The sequence below is a fragment of the Thermobia domestica genome, chromosome 7 (assembly GCF_964235325.1).
Source record: "Thermobia domestica chromosome 7, izTheDome1.hap1.1, whole genome shotgun sequence".
Lineage (NCBI taxonomy): Eukaryota > Metazoa > Arthropoda > Insecta > Zygentoma > Lepismatidae > Thermobia > Thermobia domestica.
Genome location: NC_137460.1, coordinates 62,783,669 through 62,803,874, shown reverse-complemented (window position 1 = coordinate 62,803,874; position 20,206 = coordinate 62,783,669). Strand labels below are relative to the sequence as shown.

The window sequence follows — 20,206 nt, the reverse complement described above, 5'->3', positions numbered from 1 at the left end:
AGATTGTCCTTTGTGTGCTCAACAATTTGTGATTCCACCTACAAGTTTGTGTGGAACTCAACAAAGAATATATTAAACAAATACAGTGATTTTCCCTATGGTACGGGACTTTTCAAGACACTCTGTACTGTAAATCTGTTCTATTTATGGGTCAAGATGAGATAATTTCTCCGCCTTTCTCGTTTTATATAAGCTATTTGAGTATCAACCAAAAGTAAGCAAAAATAACTGTCCCTCTCTTGAGTTCATTCGACTTTTCGACAGCAAATATTGTACTGTTGACTCAATAACAAAAGCAACTTCCGGTTATTGCTGAAGCTGCTGAAGAGTAACGCTCTTCTCTCGTAAGAAACGAACTTTTAGAGTTTTTTTTCTTACCTTCGTTCAATATCTGATTTTATAAAAGAAGTAAAGGGTGAGAATTATCCATCGTGACCCTTATCCCTACTTAAAATATTTTTGTATTTCAACATCGCCAAATTTCCGTTGAAAGAATTATTCATGTGCTTCTACCACCATTTCAGTGTGTTAACATACAGCTCAATTAGCCCATTAAAAAAAAGGTACATAATTAGTTGTCTTAGAAATAACTGAACGCATTAATTGTTGCAATAAACTAAACTACGCAGGCTGGAAGGTGTATATTTAAATATAACTCAAACAAAACGTTTTACTACAAACGTTTATGTACTTAAAGCATACCTGCGAAGGCCGACAAGGACATCCCCACTCCCAGAGTGTGCCAATGGGCTGCTAGGTGGACAATAAGACCTGGATATTACAGGACTTAAATACGAGCCTGTAGAGGGGAATCGCTCCTTATGTTGTCGAGCTGTTGGTGTAGTAGGGGTAGATGGGGTAGTACTACAATCGGTAGGAGCTTCACCTGGAGGCGATGTACGGAGGGAATTAGGGGCACTGCCATGCAAGAAGGGGAGGCGAGGGGCCCAAACAGGCCACGAGGGGGACCTATAACAAAACAGCATCATCACTAATAACCAGTGCAAAGCAGAAACAATCAATAGCTGTATATGTATACAACAAAAAGCATGAGCAAATTGAAACAAGTTGATGTCCATGTTAACAGTCATTGTTTCAAGTACTTGTGCCATGCAATCTTATTAATGCTTCACAGTAATCATACCAACATATAGATATATACATAAAACAGTTTACACATCTATGTAAACATTTACTATGTGAACATGCTGATTATGATTTATCACTGATGAAACTATGAATTGTGTGTGTAAAATATGCAATGAAATTAATAATAATAAATGTCTGCAATCCGTTTTCAAACTAAAGAAAAATTAGTGCTATAAACTTCTGAATGTACTCTAAAATATACAATTTAAATTCGCTTTTCTCCTTACTTTTCTACTATATGTATATAAATTAGAAACAAATTACAATGCATGTACGAACACAAACACATTGATAGACATTTAGCTTTCAAGCGTCGAACTGTCTGTCTATGAAGTGAAGGGAGAAAAAATGAAAAAAGGATACTAGAGAGATAAGATTATCTCCATAGAGGATACTATGGAGATAATAGAGATAAGAGAATTTTAAAAGCCGTTTTGAATATTGTTACAATTATACATGATGCGGACTCTCGTTCTCTCTCCAGTATTTTTTATTTTTCTCCTTCCTAATGTGGTTAATGAGCCGTTGAAAGCATGAAAGCTCAGAAGCTATGATTAATGTTTTCAGTGTGTTTGTGTTCATAGTAGGATTTTTTTGCTGAGTTATGCGAGTGAAGTTCCTTACGATTTACTTGTGCGTTTTTAACACAATAATTCTAATACGCTTCTAGAGCAATCTTTCCTAAATTTTGCACGGTATTAAAAAAAAAAAAACGCTTAAGGGAAGATTCTTATGCTGAGATTGTAAGGATGAATAAGATTGGGAGGAATAGTTGCCGAAAACGTGTCACATACACTTAACATGGGGGTGAGTTTATCGTAAACTTTGGTGTCGTATCTGTTAGTACAATATTTTATAACAAGAGAACATTACTTGAGGCAATCAGTACAACCTTATGGGTGAATTATGAGCTTTGTGCATAATACATCTCTCATTACCTGGTTTGTTCATAAAGTTCGAAAGCAAACCACGTACAGCTTATGCATTTACACTTGATTTTTGGATCAACTGAGTAGCATTCCTACAATCAGTACTGCAGAATTAAAGATTTTTATAGCGTCATTCGTCGGAGCCAGGATTCACATTCATCGTCTCGACAAATGTACCGTCATGAGCCCAGAAAGTGAGGTACCTCACGGAACTTTTGTGCTCATAGAGAAAGATGTAATTACAGCCGAGTAACTGTTTCATCACCAGCAATGTTTGCACGACGGGTGAAGAATGGAGTCAGTGATCTTCCGTGGATTTACAATTAGGTACAGGATGACTTCAATCCTCCGGACCTGAGAAGTGTCGGATTTTGGATGATTGCATGTACTGTATATTAACAGAAAATTACTACCTGTACAATCCTTGACAGAAAGAAAACTCAGAAAATGAATTCAGAGTTCCCACATAATTGGCAAGCCTATTCCTTGACCTTTTCAGGTTCTCCAGGTCACAATTTACTAATTTCCAGGTGTATATATAATATAAAAATGGAACTATATTCTTCCCAACCAGAAGATTCCTCATCTACTATGCATATTCATGTACCTAGTGTGTATGCTTGTAAAGAAGTTTTGAAAATCAACTAATGTACTTTCTAAAATATCCCCTACCAAACAGTCGTATAAGGTGAAAGAGAAATGGGTTCTGAGAAGCAAAAATTCGTACTTAAAATTTCCTGACTTTTCCAGGTTTTTAAAAAGATTTTAATGGAACTCCTTGACTTTTCCAGAACTTTATACTTGCTAAATTCTCTCTAACTTATCCAGGTTTTCCAAGTCGGTGGGAACCCTGTAATGATGCAACAAGAGGAAATGATTGTTAGCTGGTTCAAGGAAGACACAAATGATTAACGACTACAGCGTGTAACAAAAGCCTTCCTGAATGTTTGGATTTGGAAGAAGATCGTCAGGACGACTTTTGTTACAAATATAGAAGCTGAAAATAGATTATAGTCAATTGATACTGTTTAGAAACGAAAAAGGAGAGAAAAGAAATGCTGTAACTTTTTTTTTTTTTTAAGGAAAGAAGTAAAATGAAAATTCATAACGAGTAAAACGATTGTAGAAAAGGTGAAAAAATGTGAATAGTATTTCCAGACGGCAACACTGTTTCCTTCTTCCTTGGAGCGAAGCGGATTCCCAGCCGGTGAGTTACGTACGGCATGCCCCGGTGTGAGGATGTCTGGTTGAGACTTGTGTAACATGGGGAAGTGTGGATTCGCTACACGATCACGAGTTTGTTTCTTGCGGTGTGTTAAGTACTTCGTTTAACCTTTGTTTAGTGCGTATAAAGGAGACAAATTATTAATAGTTATCAGTTACAAATATATCGGAAGAAAATATAAAAGTGAGAATTGGTATATTCTCGCGAGTGTAGGAAAATGGAGTTGTTATACTAAGATATTTAGTTGTATACTAATACGAATAATCGATTCTGGTAAAGAAAACGGCATAAGAAAGTGAATGATTTTTGATTATCAGGCTAATTACCGGAGCGTTTATTTGTGAATGGATCGATGAAAACTCGATCACTCCACTTTATTTCGTTCTTTCCTGATTACGAATTACTTCTTTCGAAACGATATCTTTCTTCTGTATTTCGAATTCTCTTGTTGTTTGTGGTAAATGGAGTGGTTTAGTAGGAGTTAAAACGAAGGTCACAATTCCGTCCAAAGGAGAGAGCCGAATGGAAGCAGTTTGGTAAGGAAGGAATTTGACTACCATTCTAAGGTGAGCATCAGTTTAATTTTTGTATATCCCTGTGTCCCTTGTCAATGTTGGGGAATATTATTCTTAATTGTGTGGTTGACTCGTAGATTGCTTCCTATAATAAGGTATTGGCTACCGTTGATCGATAAGTAAAAACTATCTAGACCCCATTTGAACTATTTGGCCGTTTCGACCAATCTCAGCTCGATCCTTAAGAACGTTTTGCAGCAGTCAAAGAAGAGGAGATCATTTGTTGCCTGGAAATACTAATATATATTTGCATGAGAAAATTTTCAAAAATTGAAATTAATGTTTGAATTTTTGACGGGATTCAACCCAGTGTAACATTAGTGTGAGTACGTGGCGTGACCACTTATAACGATTGAATTATATTTGATACTAACAGTCTCTAGATTAAATTGTTAAAAAGTAAAGAAAGAAAAGAGAAAAAAATTGAATTTGAGACTAAGGTTAGGTGGAGGTCCCCCCCCCCCCCAGGTTTCTAAATTAGTAACATTTGAGAGTTCTATAATAATTATGACCTTAGATAGTTTTGAAACTGTAGAAGTTCAATAAATAAAAAGAAGATTACATAGTGTAATTATTTTGAAAGTATAAGAAAAGAAAAAAAAATTAAAAGTGGGATTTTTGTAGTTCCACGTCTCAATCGTATACGACAATAAATTATTATCATATTTGTTATTACTCACGACGAATTATGTGTTGTTATTCCTTTTGAACATTAATAAAATTATAAAAGAAGAAATCTTTAGTAGTTATTTCTCATATTATATGCATATATGTATATGTTATTTTATTTCAGCTATTAAATTATGTACAGTATACTCAATTGAAAGTTGGTGGTGTTTGACACTGTTTGGGCCAATAAAAGGTAAGGTTTTTTGGAGGATTGAGCTGAGATATCTTACACAAGGGTCTTCAGATTCCCCGCACCCAAAACTCGCTATTGATGAAGACTGTTTTTTTTTTTTTTTTTTTTTTTTTTATTATTATTATAACTGACCGGATTCTTTACGGGTGTGTTGTAAGTTTGTGCCGCACGTAACTCCGGCTCCTTCAGTAACTCCATCGATTCCTTCAGTGAATAAGAATTCGGGTTTACTTAAGAATAGTTAGCGTGCAATATTTTGTCAGTCCACCATAATAGCCTTGTACACTCACTCGCACTGTGATCCAAACCTTTACAAGGTTCAGTTGGCCTGTGGACTTGATTGTTAACTGAATATTATCCTTGGTTAATAATTACTTTGTTTACTGTATTGATTTGTCAGAAACTTAAAGCAGTATGAGAATAATAATTATTGTCACATAGTTTACATGATATTTATATATAAGGATTCAAATCTAATATGCCCCGTTGATTATTATGAGAATTTTTCATGCTTATGAAAGAAACTTTTTTGAGCGTTGTCTTTTTGCAGTTGATATTGAGTTGTGTTGATGGTGTAGTGGTATTATCTCTGTAGTGTTGCCGTGCCTTGTGGTATTTTGTAGTTATTATATTATTTATTTATATTAGCCTTTATGTTTAAGTTATTATTTATATTGTTAATTATGTGTTCTTCACAGTTAACTGATTGTGTAATCGATATTCCTGAAGAATTTTCGGAATACATAAAGGTTGATCGTACTGGCTTTCCCGATAATAGTAGTTTTGGAGAAATTTTGATATCTCTTACACCTCCATCTAATATAAGGAGATTGATAATTATTCTAGGTTAGGAAATGTTAGTCTACATCTTAGTGATCGTAATACAGGAAGTTCTAGTTTGCCAAGGGCAAGTCGGGATGTAAATGTTTCCTCTGTAAATAATGTTAATCCGTATTCCAGACGCGTTGGATTTGAAATGCCAAGCCAGAATAATACGAGAAGTCAGGCTCAAGATCATAGATACTAGAATATGCGTAATTATTATCAAAAGCGCCACCAAAACATAAAACGGGGCCTCCAGAAAACAGTGAAATGCCAACACGTACTCCGAAATCCATGCCAGAAACGTGAAAATTTGCTTTGAAATCCATGCCAGAAAACTGAACGAACCGAAATATCGATGACTGGATTGACTGGACTTTCAGCATCTATGGCTATTAAACCATCATCCAAGGCATACAAAAAGAGAAAAAACAAACGCTGCAAGAGATATCAATGATTGAATTTTTGAATGTCAAGCTGTAATTGAAATTTGTGTATTGCGTGTAAGGTACCTGTAAAAATGAAATTTCACCGCACTTCAAGTGACCTATATATTGGTGAAAAAGCATTTAAGAAGCAGTAGCTGGTAAATAGTAGTGATATAATATGGCGCTCGTGGGAAATCACAAATATGTTACACAAGTATGTTCAAAACCATACAGTACTCACTTTTAATAAGACATATAACTACTCCCAGCAATTATACAAACCGCTGTTCGGGCAGGTAACCGATTGTACAGATGCTAAATATCACTGTAGGGCAGGCCCGTATTTAATTAGGCACGTGCTATTCTGTACTGGAGTAGAGGGCGGCATTATTTTTTAGATTCACAATAAAGTGATAATTAAAATGCAATTGAATTATTACTGGCGACGAATAACGTTGGCTATTATTTTCCTCATTACCAATAATTATAACATTTGGTCAAATATTGAAGGAACCAATTATTAAAGTAATTCCAAATGCAACTGCAGTGGGTTATGAAATCAAATATTCAATGCTATTCCTGTAGGTTGCTGCCAACAGTGTATAGTGTTGAAAAAGTTGGTTATTTACGCTAATAGTTTGCAGAAATGAGGTAGGGAAGGTTTTCGTTGGCATTTGGCAACACTGTACTGTCGGCTTCAGCTCTGGTTTGGCTTAGGCGCCGTTCTCCTTTTCCTTCTACTCCCTGCATGTCTGTAAAGGAACTCCAATCCATCCATTGTTCGCGCGGCACTGACATATGACAAGTGTGCTTGTAATAGTTTAGTTGGAGGCATATTTATGCTACTTTTCCATTTTATTAACCTAGGTATATTAGTTATGGCGTAAAAAGAAAAGAAAGTACCAGTTTATTTTTACTTGTTTGGTATAAAATTGAAATGGGTGGTAGAAAAAGATTAAGTGGGGTGGTATAGATGGAAGACAGAAGAAAAGAAGACAAAGACGATGAGATGCTTAAAAAAGTACGACAAAAACCTTTTTTAGTTATGAAAAAACTAAAAAGAAAATTGAAAATTTCTGAAGAACCCAAAATTCATGTAAGTAATAGTCCCTGGTGGTAATATTGATACTGGTAATGAATGCATAAGAACTAACCAAGGTTCTAGCACTTGTGATGAAAATAATAAGATTCATCCAGAGCCTTCAAGATCGGCATCTTCTAATCTAGACAAAAATTATGACAGCATAATGTGATTACTAACGATCCACATCATTGGATCATTACTGACGAAACCATTGATTTCTTTATCAAACAGGGTGTAAAACAAAATGACGATTCTACTTTTTCAAAATCAGTTAGTCTATATGATGATGAAAGAAAGATGTACTGATAATTTATTTAAACGAAAGCTCTTAAATGTGAATGTTGTAAAAACGATAATATCTAGTTTATTTACCAAGTCAGGGGTTTGTATATTGCGCTTTTTGTATGGTTTTTAGAAGCACATCCGGGGTTGCTTTAAAATCCGGGTTTAATGAGTGGATTCACGCTGTACAACCCATCTCCAAAGGTGAAAACTCACCCTCTCATAGAGATGTGCAATTAAATTTAAAACCCAATACCCAACCAAATAAATTATCTAAAATTGACACAGCAAAAAATGTTTTATGCTGTGTCAATTTGATCGAGATCGGTCGGGCGGTTCAGGAAATTCAGAGTCACAAATATAGTGATTTTCAATTTTATATATAAATATATATACAGAGTGGCCCATTTTAATCTTTCCACGGAAATATCTCGAAAACGGTTGAACATAAATGAACTGAACAAAAACTCTAATAGGAAATCGAATAGTGGTATCGCGGTGCCCCCCAGAGCCGCTCTTCAAGGGGGCCCGGGGCCCAACTTTAAAATTTTAAATAGAAACATGGGGCGAGTAACACCTCGTTCGATAGATCTTTAAAAACTAAAAAAACGATGTGGCAAAAGATTTTTCATATCGATCACCGTATTCAAAATGGCCGCCAAGATATATTACTTATATCAGATAAACGTCCAGTACCACTAATATGAAATCGGTTGAATATAAATGAACCACAAAAAAACTCAAATAGGAAAACCACATTATATATATATATATATATATATATGGGCGGATCCAAAATATGATCAAGGGAGGGGCTAAACCATATTTTGCCGTTTTATCCAGTGTAAAGCAGGATTGAAGTTCATTTTATCCAGTGTATACCTGAGCGTCAGGAGAGGGGCTATAGCCCCTATAGCCTCCCTTGGATCCGCCACTGTATAAATACAGTGTCGCAGAAATGTACTACAGAGGGTAATTACTGTTTTAAAAATGTAATGCTACGAGGACAAACATTTCGAAGCGATAACAGGTCAGAGCATAATGGCAATTTTATGATGTGACTTAAATTAATATTACGTATGATCCCTTTCTATCTGGTCACATTTCATGCTATGGAAATCCAGGTAGTGGAAGAACATCACATTTGAGTCCAGTAGTTTGTGTTAACCTTATGAAAATTATCGGTGAGAAAGTAGTTGATATATTTAAGTCAAATAAGACCATTGAAGAGGTCCTTAATTCGGGATATGCAACAAAGGACATGTGAGTGGAAAAGAGATAAGAAACCGCTCTTTCGAAATTTCAGAATGTAAAGAACGTCGTGTAATATCACCATCACGCTGCAGCCGCCTATACCCAGGTCCCCATTTAACATAGGCTGAAAGAAACTGGGGCGACGGTGATACTGTATCAGATAAATACGGCTTTCTCCTCTCTGGCTCGATAAGCACATTAAATATACATCTAACTTTATTAAGACTGATCTTGTATTTTTTGGGGTTTACCACAAAACCTCGACACAAGAGCGAAACGTGTAGTGAAGCATAGCACCGGTAAATAAGGAAGTTCGAGGCAAGAAAATAATTTGAAAGGAAAATATCAACAGACCGTTTGTTGCGGATACTATGGAAGATGTGAATCAGATTCATGTAAGAAGAGTCAAATTACAACTAACAAGTCAATTATGACGTAAACAGGGAGTGACAAAAAACTAAGCACGGCGAAATTATATACCTCGTTTGATTCATCACAAAGATAACAGAAGCAATTTAGTGTCGAACTCGGAAACTTGCGAACAAAAGTGAGCATTCCACTGCACAATCATGACGACTTTCCTATGTTGAAGTATGCTTAAACATGCTGTTAGATCTTGTCTGTTTTGTCTAACGTAGTACTTTTTAATGAATATCTAATGAAGAAAGCAGAATCAGTGAAAGATCTGGGTATAATCTATGATAGCTGCTTGACATTTAAAATTCCTGTAAGAAATATAGCTAATGAAGCATACAGAAACTTAGGCTTGATAGTAAGAATGGGTAGAGACCTCAATACGATGCATGTGTTCAAGACATTGTACACATCTTTAGTGCGGTCAAAATTAGAATATGCCAGCCAAATATGGAACCCGCATCATGTTACCTACACAAAACAGATAGAGACGATACAGACTAAATTCTTAAGATATTTCACTTACAAACAGACAGGTTACTACCCTAAATTTGATTCAGCTGATACCTTAGCAAATTTTCATTTTGAAACCCTCGAGCAAAGGAGGAACATTCTTGATATATTATTTTTATTCAGAATCATTAACAATGAGAGATTGTTCGGAACTAACGAATAAGATTAAACTTCAAGTTCCTACCTTAAAAACAAGCCTAGCAAACACGGATTTCTTTTTCTGTCAGAAAGCTAGGACGAATGTACTAATGAAGTCTCATACGTGGCGAATATGCACTTCTTATAATAGGTACAACACGATAAATAAAAGTTTAGATATCTGTAATACGTCTGCAAACGATTTGAGAGCTGAACTGTTGAACCACTTTGGAATACTATGCAAAATATTATAACTGGACCTTAAAGGCCTATTGTATTCTTAAATAAACAAATATTAACTAATAAATATTATTAATTGATTTGAATAGCAGCATTTCTATTAGCATTAAGAGAGTAGAGTCTTTCAGTATTAAGCTGTATAGATACTAACAACTGCTTAAAAAGGGGTCTGAATTAAAACCCTGGTTTGTGTCTGAGGCAAGTATCATGTCATTTTCTATATATATGTTACTGTTGAAATCTGAATTGTTGAGACACTAACGTTTCAGCTTAGTGGCCACTTTAAGCTTTCAAGAGAAAACATAAGAAAAATGACAATAATAATAAAGTCATGGTTCACCGGAAACTTAAGTAATCTTCGAAATGAACTGAAATCTTTGTCTAACATCCCACGATTATGCCTTTTAGGCTAAGGGAGACAGTTAAATAATCTTAATGACAAAACAAAGAGATCTTAATTTTTAAATTTACTCTAAAATCGTAATTTTTAAACTTTACTCGTAGGAACTGTCTCCCTAAAACCATATTTCTAAGTTAAATACGATGGTCATTAAACCAGTTAAAAACAAAATCGGCAAATTATTTCAAACATTTCAAAATAAGCTTGTCCTATAATGTATTTCTTTGTGAATGTAAGTTCGTTTCTTCGAGGCCAGAACCGAATACTTTGTTTTGCTTTTCTGTAATAAGAGTGCCTCAACCCCTTCCACCATTCAAACCAAGACTTTGGAAACTGTTGCGTCATCTGCTTTCTAGTGTCTCAACACGTATGTATCTGCTTGAGTGTGCATTCTGATGTTGTGACTTCTTGAACTACATATCAAGTTCGAATTAAATCAGAAGACGGTACGTGAACAATTCGTGAACAGTTTTTGTGATACATTATAGGTGATTGAGGGTTTGGTTGACCTCTTAGGAACAGTCTATGAACCTAAAGACTGGGGTCTGTTTACTGACCCAATCAAAAGAAATTTTAAATAGAGCACAATGGCAACCAACTAGCCGCTAACTCTTAAAGAAACCTACTACATTTTATCTATTGTAGTGAACGTAAGTGGAGTAAGTGCTGTGATCTGAAGAGGTATGAGATATTACTAGGCCAATAAGTTATTTCAAAAAATCTACAAACTAACCACTATCGTCATTCAAAACTCCCTCAACGCAGATTAAACCGTTTTGGATTAGTTTGATTAGAAATTAAGGAAAAGTGTTACTTTCCTACGCTAAATATAGGAAAAAATTTTCGATCACTACTCTCCAAAAACATGATTGACCGTAACAATCTCACTTTAAAACAAACTACATTATAACCAATATTACTTGGCAAAATTTGCTTAATGTAACTTAAACCGAAGAAATCGATAGGAGTTCAATCAGATAATGTTAAGCGTATGAGAAAGTCTTTTGGCCTCCATTCCTCAAGGATATGATCCATCATGATCTTGCTTTAAAACTATTAATTGATAACCACTACAAACTTTGTTTAGTGTTGTCAAATGAGCTTTTAATTAAATCAATTAGAGAGGGATGGAAAAAATAATAATTTCCTGGCGCTACGCATATGGGATAGGTTTTCTGAGCACTATTCCTCAATTCACCATACGAAATTTGGTTATTAATTTTACTTTATAGAGAAAGACACTCTAGAAGAAACGCAAAACGGATGCATAAGAACTTCACTCGCTTGCTCAGTAATTAATAAAACAAAACAATGTACATAATAATCATAATCAATTCCCGATGTAGGGTCTACTGCACTCATCTTCGTTAAATGGTGATAATTCTTGTACTTAAAACCACAGGTAGTGTATTAGAATATTTATACTTATAATACAAGCCGGGAAAGGATAACAGAATACCGATTCGTTTCATACGAATCCCTATCAATGTCAGAGTGAATTATGCCTAGGTATAGGGATTGACAGTGAAAAATAAAGGGCTAGGTTTCTCTTTTGAACTATGAACATGACTGTATCATCCAAGAAAGTATATATTACAGTCTAATCTAGTTTGTGAGAAATTCAAATAATCACATGGTTGTACTATGTTGAACTATGCTCCTAATTTACTTAATAACCTTAATCACGAATATATTAAAACTTTTTTTTTTTTTTTTTTAAAGGTAAAGTACCACTTTTCTTAGAAGTCGGACATAATGCAGAGAGTAAGATGACATGTCAATTTGGGACACATTAAGTGAAACGACTAAAAGTTCATGAAGTGAAATCTGTAGTTACATATTTCATGAAAAGGAATTGATGTATAACTGTTTATTCTGTCAGTTGACATTCACGAACACAGAACATGGGATAATATCCAGTGGAATCAACTATGCTCAGCATGGAATGGTTTTACTGTATATGAATAAAATATGTTATGCAACTGAGGGAAGGCACATATTTAATCTTATATGAAGATAAAGAATTCAATACTTATAAATGCATACACATCGGTCTATGTATATTCTTTTACAGGGTTCCTACTGATCTGAAGAAATTTATTTCCCTGACTTTCCCTGATCTTCGGCACGAAATTCCCTGACTCTTATGATAGGTGTTGGATGACGCTGATATATAAGTAAGGAATAAATAATGGTGAATATTTATATATGTGAACATTTATTCTATTGAGACAAATAGTAATCAATTGCTCATACATACATTCCACTTATCTCCCAAACAAATCTGAGCAACGTCCCGTACTGTGATCACTAATATCTACCCACAATCGTCTGACAATTAATTACTCTGAAGATGCGATACTTCTTATATATTCATTTATAAAATTTCTCTGCCTTTCCCTGATTTCCAGTCTTTTTTCCTGAACTTCCTTGACCTGCACCATTTACCCGGACTTTCCTCGACTTCCCTCACCAGTAGGAACCTTGTTTTAACATCTCTGTCATTCTCATCCAAATAAACATCAGCAAATTGGTTTTAAATTTCAAAGGTAGTTTTGTATCAAATTAACCATATTTATCTTTCTAGATTCTTTATTTTATTTTATTTATTTATTTCCTTCTTCATTGAGTCATTCATTTAGTTGATACTTATACGCAAATCATGTAATAATCAAGTCATTCTTTACATCACACCTGTCAAATTTCAGATGTTGTTCTATCCTCCGATGTAGCTTCATTAAAATCTATTTGTAAATATTGGTTTAACAATATTTTTTTCCTACTTTCACACACATATGCGCAACTGTAAATAATACTTTCTCCACATGTAAGTTATCCTATTCTTCTAGTACTTTTTTAAATATAAAGTAAATGCAATTTGACTGTGGTAGTAATTTACTTTACTTCACTGTAAATTGCACAAGATATTCTACACAGTTTCAGGACTATCTTTTCATGTTATTAGCAGAAAACTATTTCAAATTCATATCAATATTATGCTGAGCAACAGCAAAACAAAAAAAACATGCAAAAGCAAAACTATCTTCTACGGCTTTACTGCACGAGATCTTTCGTTAGAATAAATTTATGCTAAAGGATATATAACACAAAGGAATATATTCGTTAATAAAAAAAGTAATTATGAGGCATATTTAATTATTTAAATAATTTCATAGATCAAGTACCAGTAGGCACAAAATAATGACAGAATAACAAACAGAAAAAAAAAAAAACTACTAATGTCATTCGAATATTAATTAATCAAAATTATGCAAATAATTGTGCATGATTTTTGAAAATATTTCATTACCTATATATAGAAAACTTTTTGCATATTTTAGATCAATGGAGTTGAAAATTTGCTGTTGATTTTTTATACACTACAAAGCATAATATTTATGTGATATATCAACTTTGGACATGGGGACGTAGTAATTTAATTTTGACACACATTTTGAGTTTTATCTAGTAGTTTACACAATTTCTTCCCTACAGTATGCCACTTCTTTCCATGGATTTTTTTATTAAGAATTTTATGAGCAAATGAATCAGATACCAGCAATTTCTATCGTCGCTAAGTAACTTTAATAACGCTACTGAGAAAAACATGCATTGCATTTATTACATTGCTGAAAAGGATTTTGCTTTGTAACTCGTCTACGTGTGTGTGAATTTTGCATTAACTTTGGCATAATATTGGGAGCTACGCAAGATTTTTAGGAACTAATTATTTGCAGAGCGGTAGCTAAAATATTAGTCGGATTTTCACTTTTCGGACGTCTTAGATAAGAATACAGTTTTTCTTTCTTTCTTTGCAACATAATTCTGAAGTTACCTGAAACTATTCCGAATTAAAAGAGTTAACAGTTTTAAAGCACTAACTGACTAGATGTGACTTAAAAACAAAATTAATGTTTCTTTGCAGCACCGATACTCCATAAGACGTAGACTTACATTTCACGTGGGGTCTAAAACTATATATGCTAATCCCTTATTTACTTAGAATTTCTGTGTCAGTTATAAAGGTGAATGATTTGACTAATTTTGGTAATGGATTACTCAAGAATGAGAAACCCACACAAAAACTGACTACTTTGCATCATAGTTCAATAGTTTATATAAGAAGTGAGAAGCGTTCTACTGCATTTTAATTATTTAGTTTTGCAACAATTGAAAAGGGAGGGAGTTCAGTAACCGAGAAAATAATATTGAGTTGATTTAGAGTTTACCATCCTTTTCAGCAGAGAAGCTATATGAGACGGGACTACATAACGTAGAATTCGAACCACATGAGCTCCCACCGGGAATCGAACCCACGTCAAAGGCGCGTACGCTAACCGCTTAGCCACGAAGGAGCTCAGGAAAAAATAATATTGTGCAATTGAAGAATAATTTCAATATTAAACAAAATATTTTATATGTAACTCAAGAATATTTATAAGCAACTTACTTTAATACATATTACAATGAAATTCTCTTGTAAGTTAAGCATTATTTATATCTTCTTAGACAATATATATCTATTTAATATTGAGCAGGAACGGTTCACACCGGTAAACGTAACATGGATGCTAGTTCGGTATTCCATTACTGAAAATGATATTTTTAAAACAACAGTGTTGTTGTAATAAAGAAAATTCTGAACGTTTCGAGTTTGGACGCATGCTTCACGTAGCTGTTCTAATTAAATTATCACCAATGGTAAATTAAATCATCATTAGTTTCTATTTTTCATTTATATTCACACACAACTAATTAACAAAAAGAAAAAAAATATACATTAGAACTTAATGAAACGTATGAAATGAACGTTTGAATACATTTCACGTTAGTTTACGTCATAATATAGATATGATAAATATAATACCGCCAACTTCTCTGCGGATTTTCAAGTCCCCCTAATTTCCGTAGTCAAAGTCCTTCTAACTTGTGCGTTTATACACAATATTCTATAAGCGCGTATTTTACACACACAATTCATGTTAAATATCAGTAAACCAAATCCAGTACATTTAAATTAAAAATCTACATGCTAGTACAATATTATATTGCATGTTAAAACAACCAACATTCACACATATATGTAACTCATACTGAATATATTTAAGTTAAATTAATTTCATTGCGTTATAAATACACAACAAACAAATGAAACCCTCAAAATGTTCTATTAAACTCTACTACGAGAAATATCTTCTGTTCTAAGTTTTAGGCGGAAGTTTCAAATAAAATCTTTTGAACTAAATATTATTCCTTAAATATACATTTACAGATAGATAGAGCTCGATATTTTGGTGGAAATGCTTATCATTTCGTGCCTACAGCTTATTTAGTTCTTGAGTAATGAAGTATTACGTTCCAACTGCACGACATTGCAAACTACGAAGGGCTATGGCCGACCAGATGGCTTTTTACGTTACATGACGTATATTCATTCAATACATCGAATCCCAAAATCGCTATGTCTGGTTTTCTAGAGCACACTTTGATACTTCTTAATAGAAGTTGCTCTCCAGTCGCTTCACCATACTAGTTCAACATGAAAACAGTGTGATCTCAAAATGAAAGAAAGTCAGAACTACGAGAAGAAAATGAACGCGTGCTACTTGCTCGAAACATAAAAAAAATAAAATAAAATAAAATGTTAACAGGATTCTTATAGAAGTATGGATGTGGATGACCTACAATAGCAATGTGCGGAAAAGATGACTGAAGCGAAGATAAACCTTCTGGTTTGTGGCAAAGTGTACACTGACGCCCAGGATGGTTATGCTCTGCATATGGTGGAATTGGAAGGGCGTTGTACATCATGAGCTGCTGCCGCCGGGTAGAACGATAGTCTCGGACTGTAGTGTTGACACTTAGCGCGAGTGCACTAGAAATTCAAAAGAAGGTGTCGGAATTGGACACGGAAAGATTGTCGTATACCATAACGCCAGATCATACACGTCGGAATTGGACACGGAAAGATTGTCGTATACCATAACGCCAGATCACACACGTCGGAATTGGACACGGAAAGATTGTCGTATACCATAACGCCAGATCACACACGTCGGAATTGGACACGGAAAGATTGTCGTATACCATAACGCCAGATCACACACGTCGGAATTGGACACGGAAAGATTGTCGTATACCATAACGCCAAATCACACACGTCGGAATTGGACACGGAAAGATTGTCGTATACCATAACGCCAGATCACACACGTCGGAATTGGACACGGAAAGATTGTCGTATACCATAACGCCAGATCACACACGTCGGAATTGGACACGGAAAGATTGTTGTATACCATAACGCCAGATCACACACGTCGGAATTGGACACGGAAAGATTGCCGTATACCATAACGCCAGATCACACACATCTTTAACGACCTGTCAGCAATTGAGAGAACTTGGATGGAAGGCTTTAATGCATCCATCGTATAAGCCCAGACCTGGTATCATCAGACTATCATTTGTTCCGGTCTTCGTAAACCTCCTTGAATGATGTTTTAAAAGAGGCCTGTAAACCATGTGTTACAAGACTTTGATCAGATACTACGCAAGTTCTACAATGAAGGGATTATGGTGTTGCCGAAAAAATAGCACAAGGTTATCGAACAAAATGGTGTATATATGGTTTTATAATGTCATTTTCAAATAACAATAAATGTATTCTCAATTTTGACCTCTAAGGTCTATACTTTTTATTTAATCTGATATTTGTTCTCACTTCTATTATTCTCCTCATCTTATTACTGTATCAGATTTCCTTTGTATTTCTCATCTTATCCGTTTCCTATCTAAAATCCAAAGTCCGTGACACTACAATGATGAAAACATTAATTGTTCTGGACTTACTAGGTAGGTGTCGCTTTAGCACATCTGACGCCATAGCCAAATGACTTGCCTTTATTTATTTATTTATTTATTTATTTATTTATTTTTAAAGTAGAGTTCGCTATGTCTTAACTGAAAAGTTCCAAATTGCTCCACAATGCTTGGAAACTGCAAAGAATGTTATGCCCCTATTGGGAATTTAATTTGGAAAACATGTTCCATTCGAAGACGACTTTATATGAACTATTCAACTACACACAAAAATGTGGTGCAAAAACATTAATACTATATTTAATCCATCATTGATACATTCTTACCATATATTCTTTCATTACTATAGATTCTGCCTCGAATATCGCGACACTATACAATCATTTATCAATACAACTGATAATCACTGTTTTCTAATTTGAAGAAAAAAAGTTACTATTTTGTGTTTGCAAGGCCAAACAAAATGTTAACTTTATTTGAAAGTGTAAGAGGGTTTCACATTAAGTAGTCCTTGCCATATAAAATCAGTAGTAATACATTCCAAAAACCATGCAAAAGGTACAAGGCGAAGAACATGCAAACAATGCATCAAGAGAAGTATGATTCGAACGGGAGTGTTAAAAAAAAGAAAGAGGTAAAAATCGCTGTTATGATAGTCTTAAATTACACTTGATAGAAATTATTTATGACAAAACAAATAATAATGATTCGGAAGTTATAACTAAACGTTCTCTTTCAACAACAACGCTCTTTACAGCCCTTCGAGCTAATCTAGTGCTTAACGCACGTGTCTTTGGTGTACGGTGTCCAGGGTTTGATTCCCGTTGGGAAAGCCTTGAAATTTGAATGACCACCTTAAATTTTAGATTTACGTCTCATACAGCTTCCGTTCTGTAACGGGACGATAAATTTCAATAAACAAAAATACTCTTCACAAGAGCAGTAGTATGAGATTGGTTTATTGAAATATAATATTTTAACATTAACAGCATATGATTCAAGTTGAATGTGAATCGTAACAACATTTTTGAAATGATGTTTATTTATTTTCTTTTATATAAACGTATCTTTTTTGTTTGTTAATCCCCGTCCTTTTTAGCTCTAAGATTTGAATCCTATACCAAGATGATGTTTTTAAAATCAGTTTCCAGTATCAAGGTTGTACAAGATGCTGAAGATTTTGACTGATTCTGGTAGTTTAGTTTGAAGAAGAGTCTGCACGTATTCTACCGAAGACCGAAACCGGATCTCCCGCAATTTTCCCCGTGTTTTCATGCTCGAATATAGGTGTATTTCTACTAGATCCAGAAATGGACCAATAAGTTAATGTTATACTGAGAGTTTGCTTACAGTCCAGTACACTGCTGTGTCAAATGCAGTTTCGAAGTTTCCCTTTTAAATATTTCTTATACAATACTTTGATAAACTTCAGATTGTAAATAATCACTGTGTACAGAAATCATATCACTGAAGGAGAAATATTTGCTTTAGATCAATTTATTTGTAAGTTTTATTTTTCACGTGCGATTGTTCTGGATTACAGTATAAGCTCCATGCAGAATTCGTATTATTAGCATGCACAGAATAGTACTATGTGTAGTATTGCAGTGCCATGCAGCATGCGAGAAAGAAAGAAAAGAATATATAGGATCAAACAATTTAATGCCATCATAGATGGTCAATAGGTATAACAAACTGAGGTCAGTCTACCATGAAGAAGTGAAACTCTGTAGTGTATCTTTGCAACCATTCCACAATACCGTGTCTATATACTGTATATCTTATTATTATCATTCTTATTATTTCTTGCAAGATCAAGACGTTTGTTTTGTTTTCATTCACAAAGAGAAAGACAGAGATAGAAGAAGTGACAGATAGAGAAGAAAGAACATCACATATAGCACTAATATATTCGCGTATATCATTTGGTATTACTAATTCTATAAAATTCTACCAGTTCACAACAGGAACAATATATACCAATTCTCTATTATAAATCGATTTGATTTGTATTGGGAGAAATTCTGTGTGTCCAAGAATTATATTCCCAATGCCTGTTCAATACATTTGGTATCTGAAAAATCTCATTATAGGAGAGTTACGTCTTATTTAAGTGACTATCTGAAAAGAGAATGAATTAATGTTTCTTGGGATAAGAATACCATTTTCAGTGGCAAGGCACAATGCATAACTTCGATTTTGTCAGGCAAATGAGTAATGCCCTTATATTGATCCTTTATACTTGTCAGTTCAGGTTAGTGCTGTCAAAATTCGAATAATTCATTATTCGAACGTTCGAACAATGTATTCTTCAAATATTTGTTACTCGAATACTCGAACAATGTTCTTTTTATTCGGAAAGTAAATAACTATTCGGATAATTGTTCGAAAACTGAAAACGAATTTTGGATATTCGAATAACAACCAGTGCCGTGCCGTGGGAGCCGAAGTAAGGGGTCGCAAAATTTGGGAGGAAAAAAGAAAAGAAAAGAAGGAAAGAAAAAAGAGAGAGATGAAAAATTACTAGTATGTCAAATCCTCTTCCTGCTTTAGAAAGTGGTCGTATAATGTTATTCATGTTAGGAAAATGCATGTCCGCATATAAGGAAAAGCAGGGTTTATTTTTGAAAATTTTCTTACGCTTCGCGCCGACCATGGTGGCGCTTCGCGGCTGGTCTGTCAATCTCACTCATATGTACGGGGATGCCGTCGTATACTTTCGCCCCGGGCGCTGATTTTCCATGGCACGGCACCGATAACAGAAAAATATTTTGAATTATGAATATTCGAGTAACTTTAACACTACTAGTTTAGGTCTTAGACGCTCATTTTGCAATCGAGAGTCACTATTCTCAAAAAAGCTCGCGCTCGTTAAACTCAATGAGAACCCCACACACTTTAACTCAGGCCCTGACTCGCTTACGCTTATACTCATACGTCCTCGTATGCAGTTATTGAGTTCGAGAGCCGCCCTCACTCGGAAATCTCTGATTCAGATATCCTCACAGAACATAGTCTAATCCTGACAAGCATGGAATTCATTCGAGCCTCATCGAATGATACAGCAAC

At 34.5% G+C, this 20,206-nt stretch overlaps 1 protein-coding gene across 4 annotated transcripts in view; it reads right to left on the bottom strand.

Annotated features, from left to right (window-relative positions):
* Positions 1-20,206, bottom strand: part of LOC145690163 (early estrogen-induced gene 1 protein) — a 292,289-nt gene that overhangs the window by 23,899 nt on the left and 248,184 nt on the right. For 2 of the 4 annotated variants that reach the window (XM_081764783.1, XM_081764784.1), the window contains exon 7: positions 703-969. The exons of the other annotated variants lie outside the window; for them this stretch is intronic. In XM_081764783.1, coding sequence (XP_081620909.1) covers positions 703-969 — 267 coding nt within the window. The remainder of the gene's footprint in view (positions 1-702; positions 970-20,206) is intronic. 4 annotated transcript variants of the gene reach the window in all.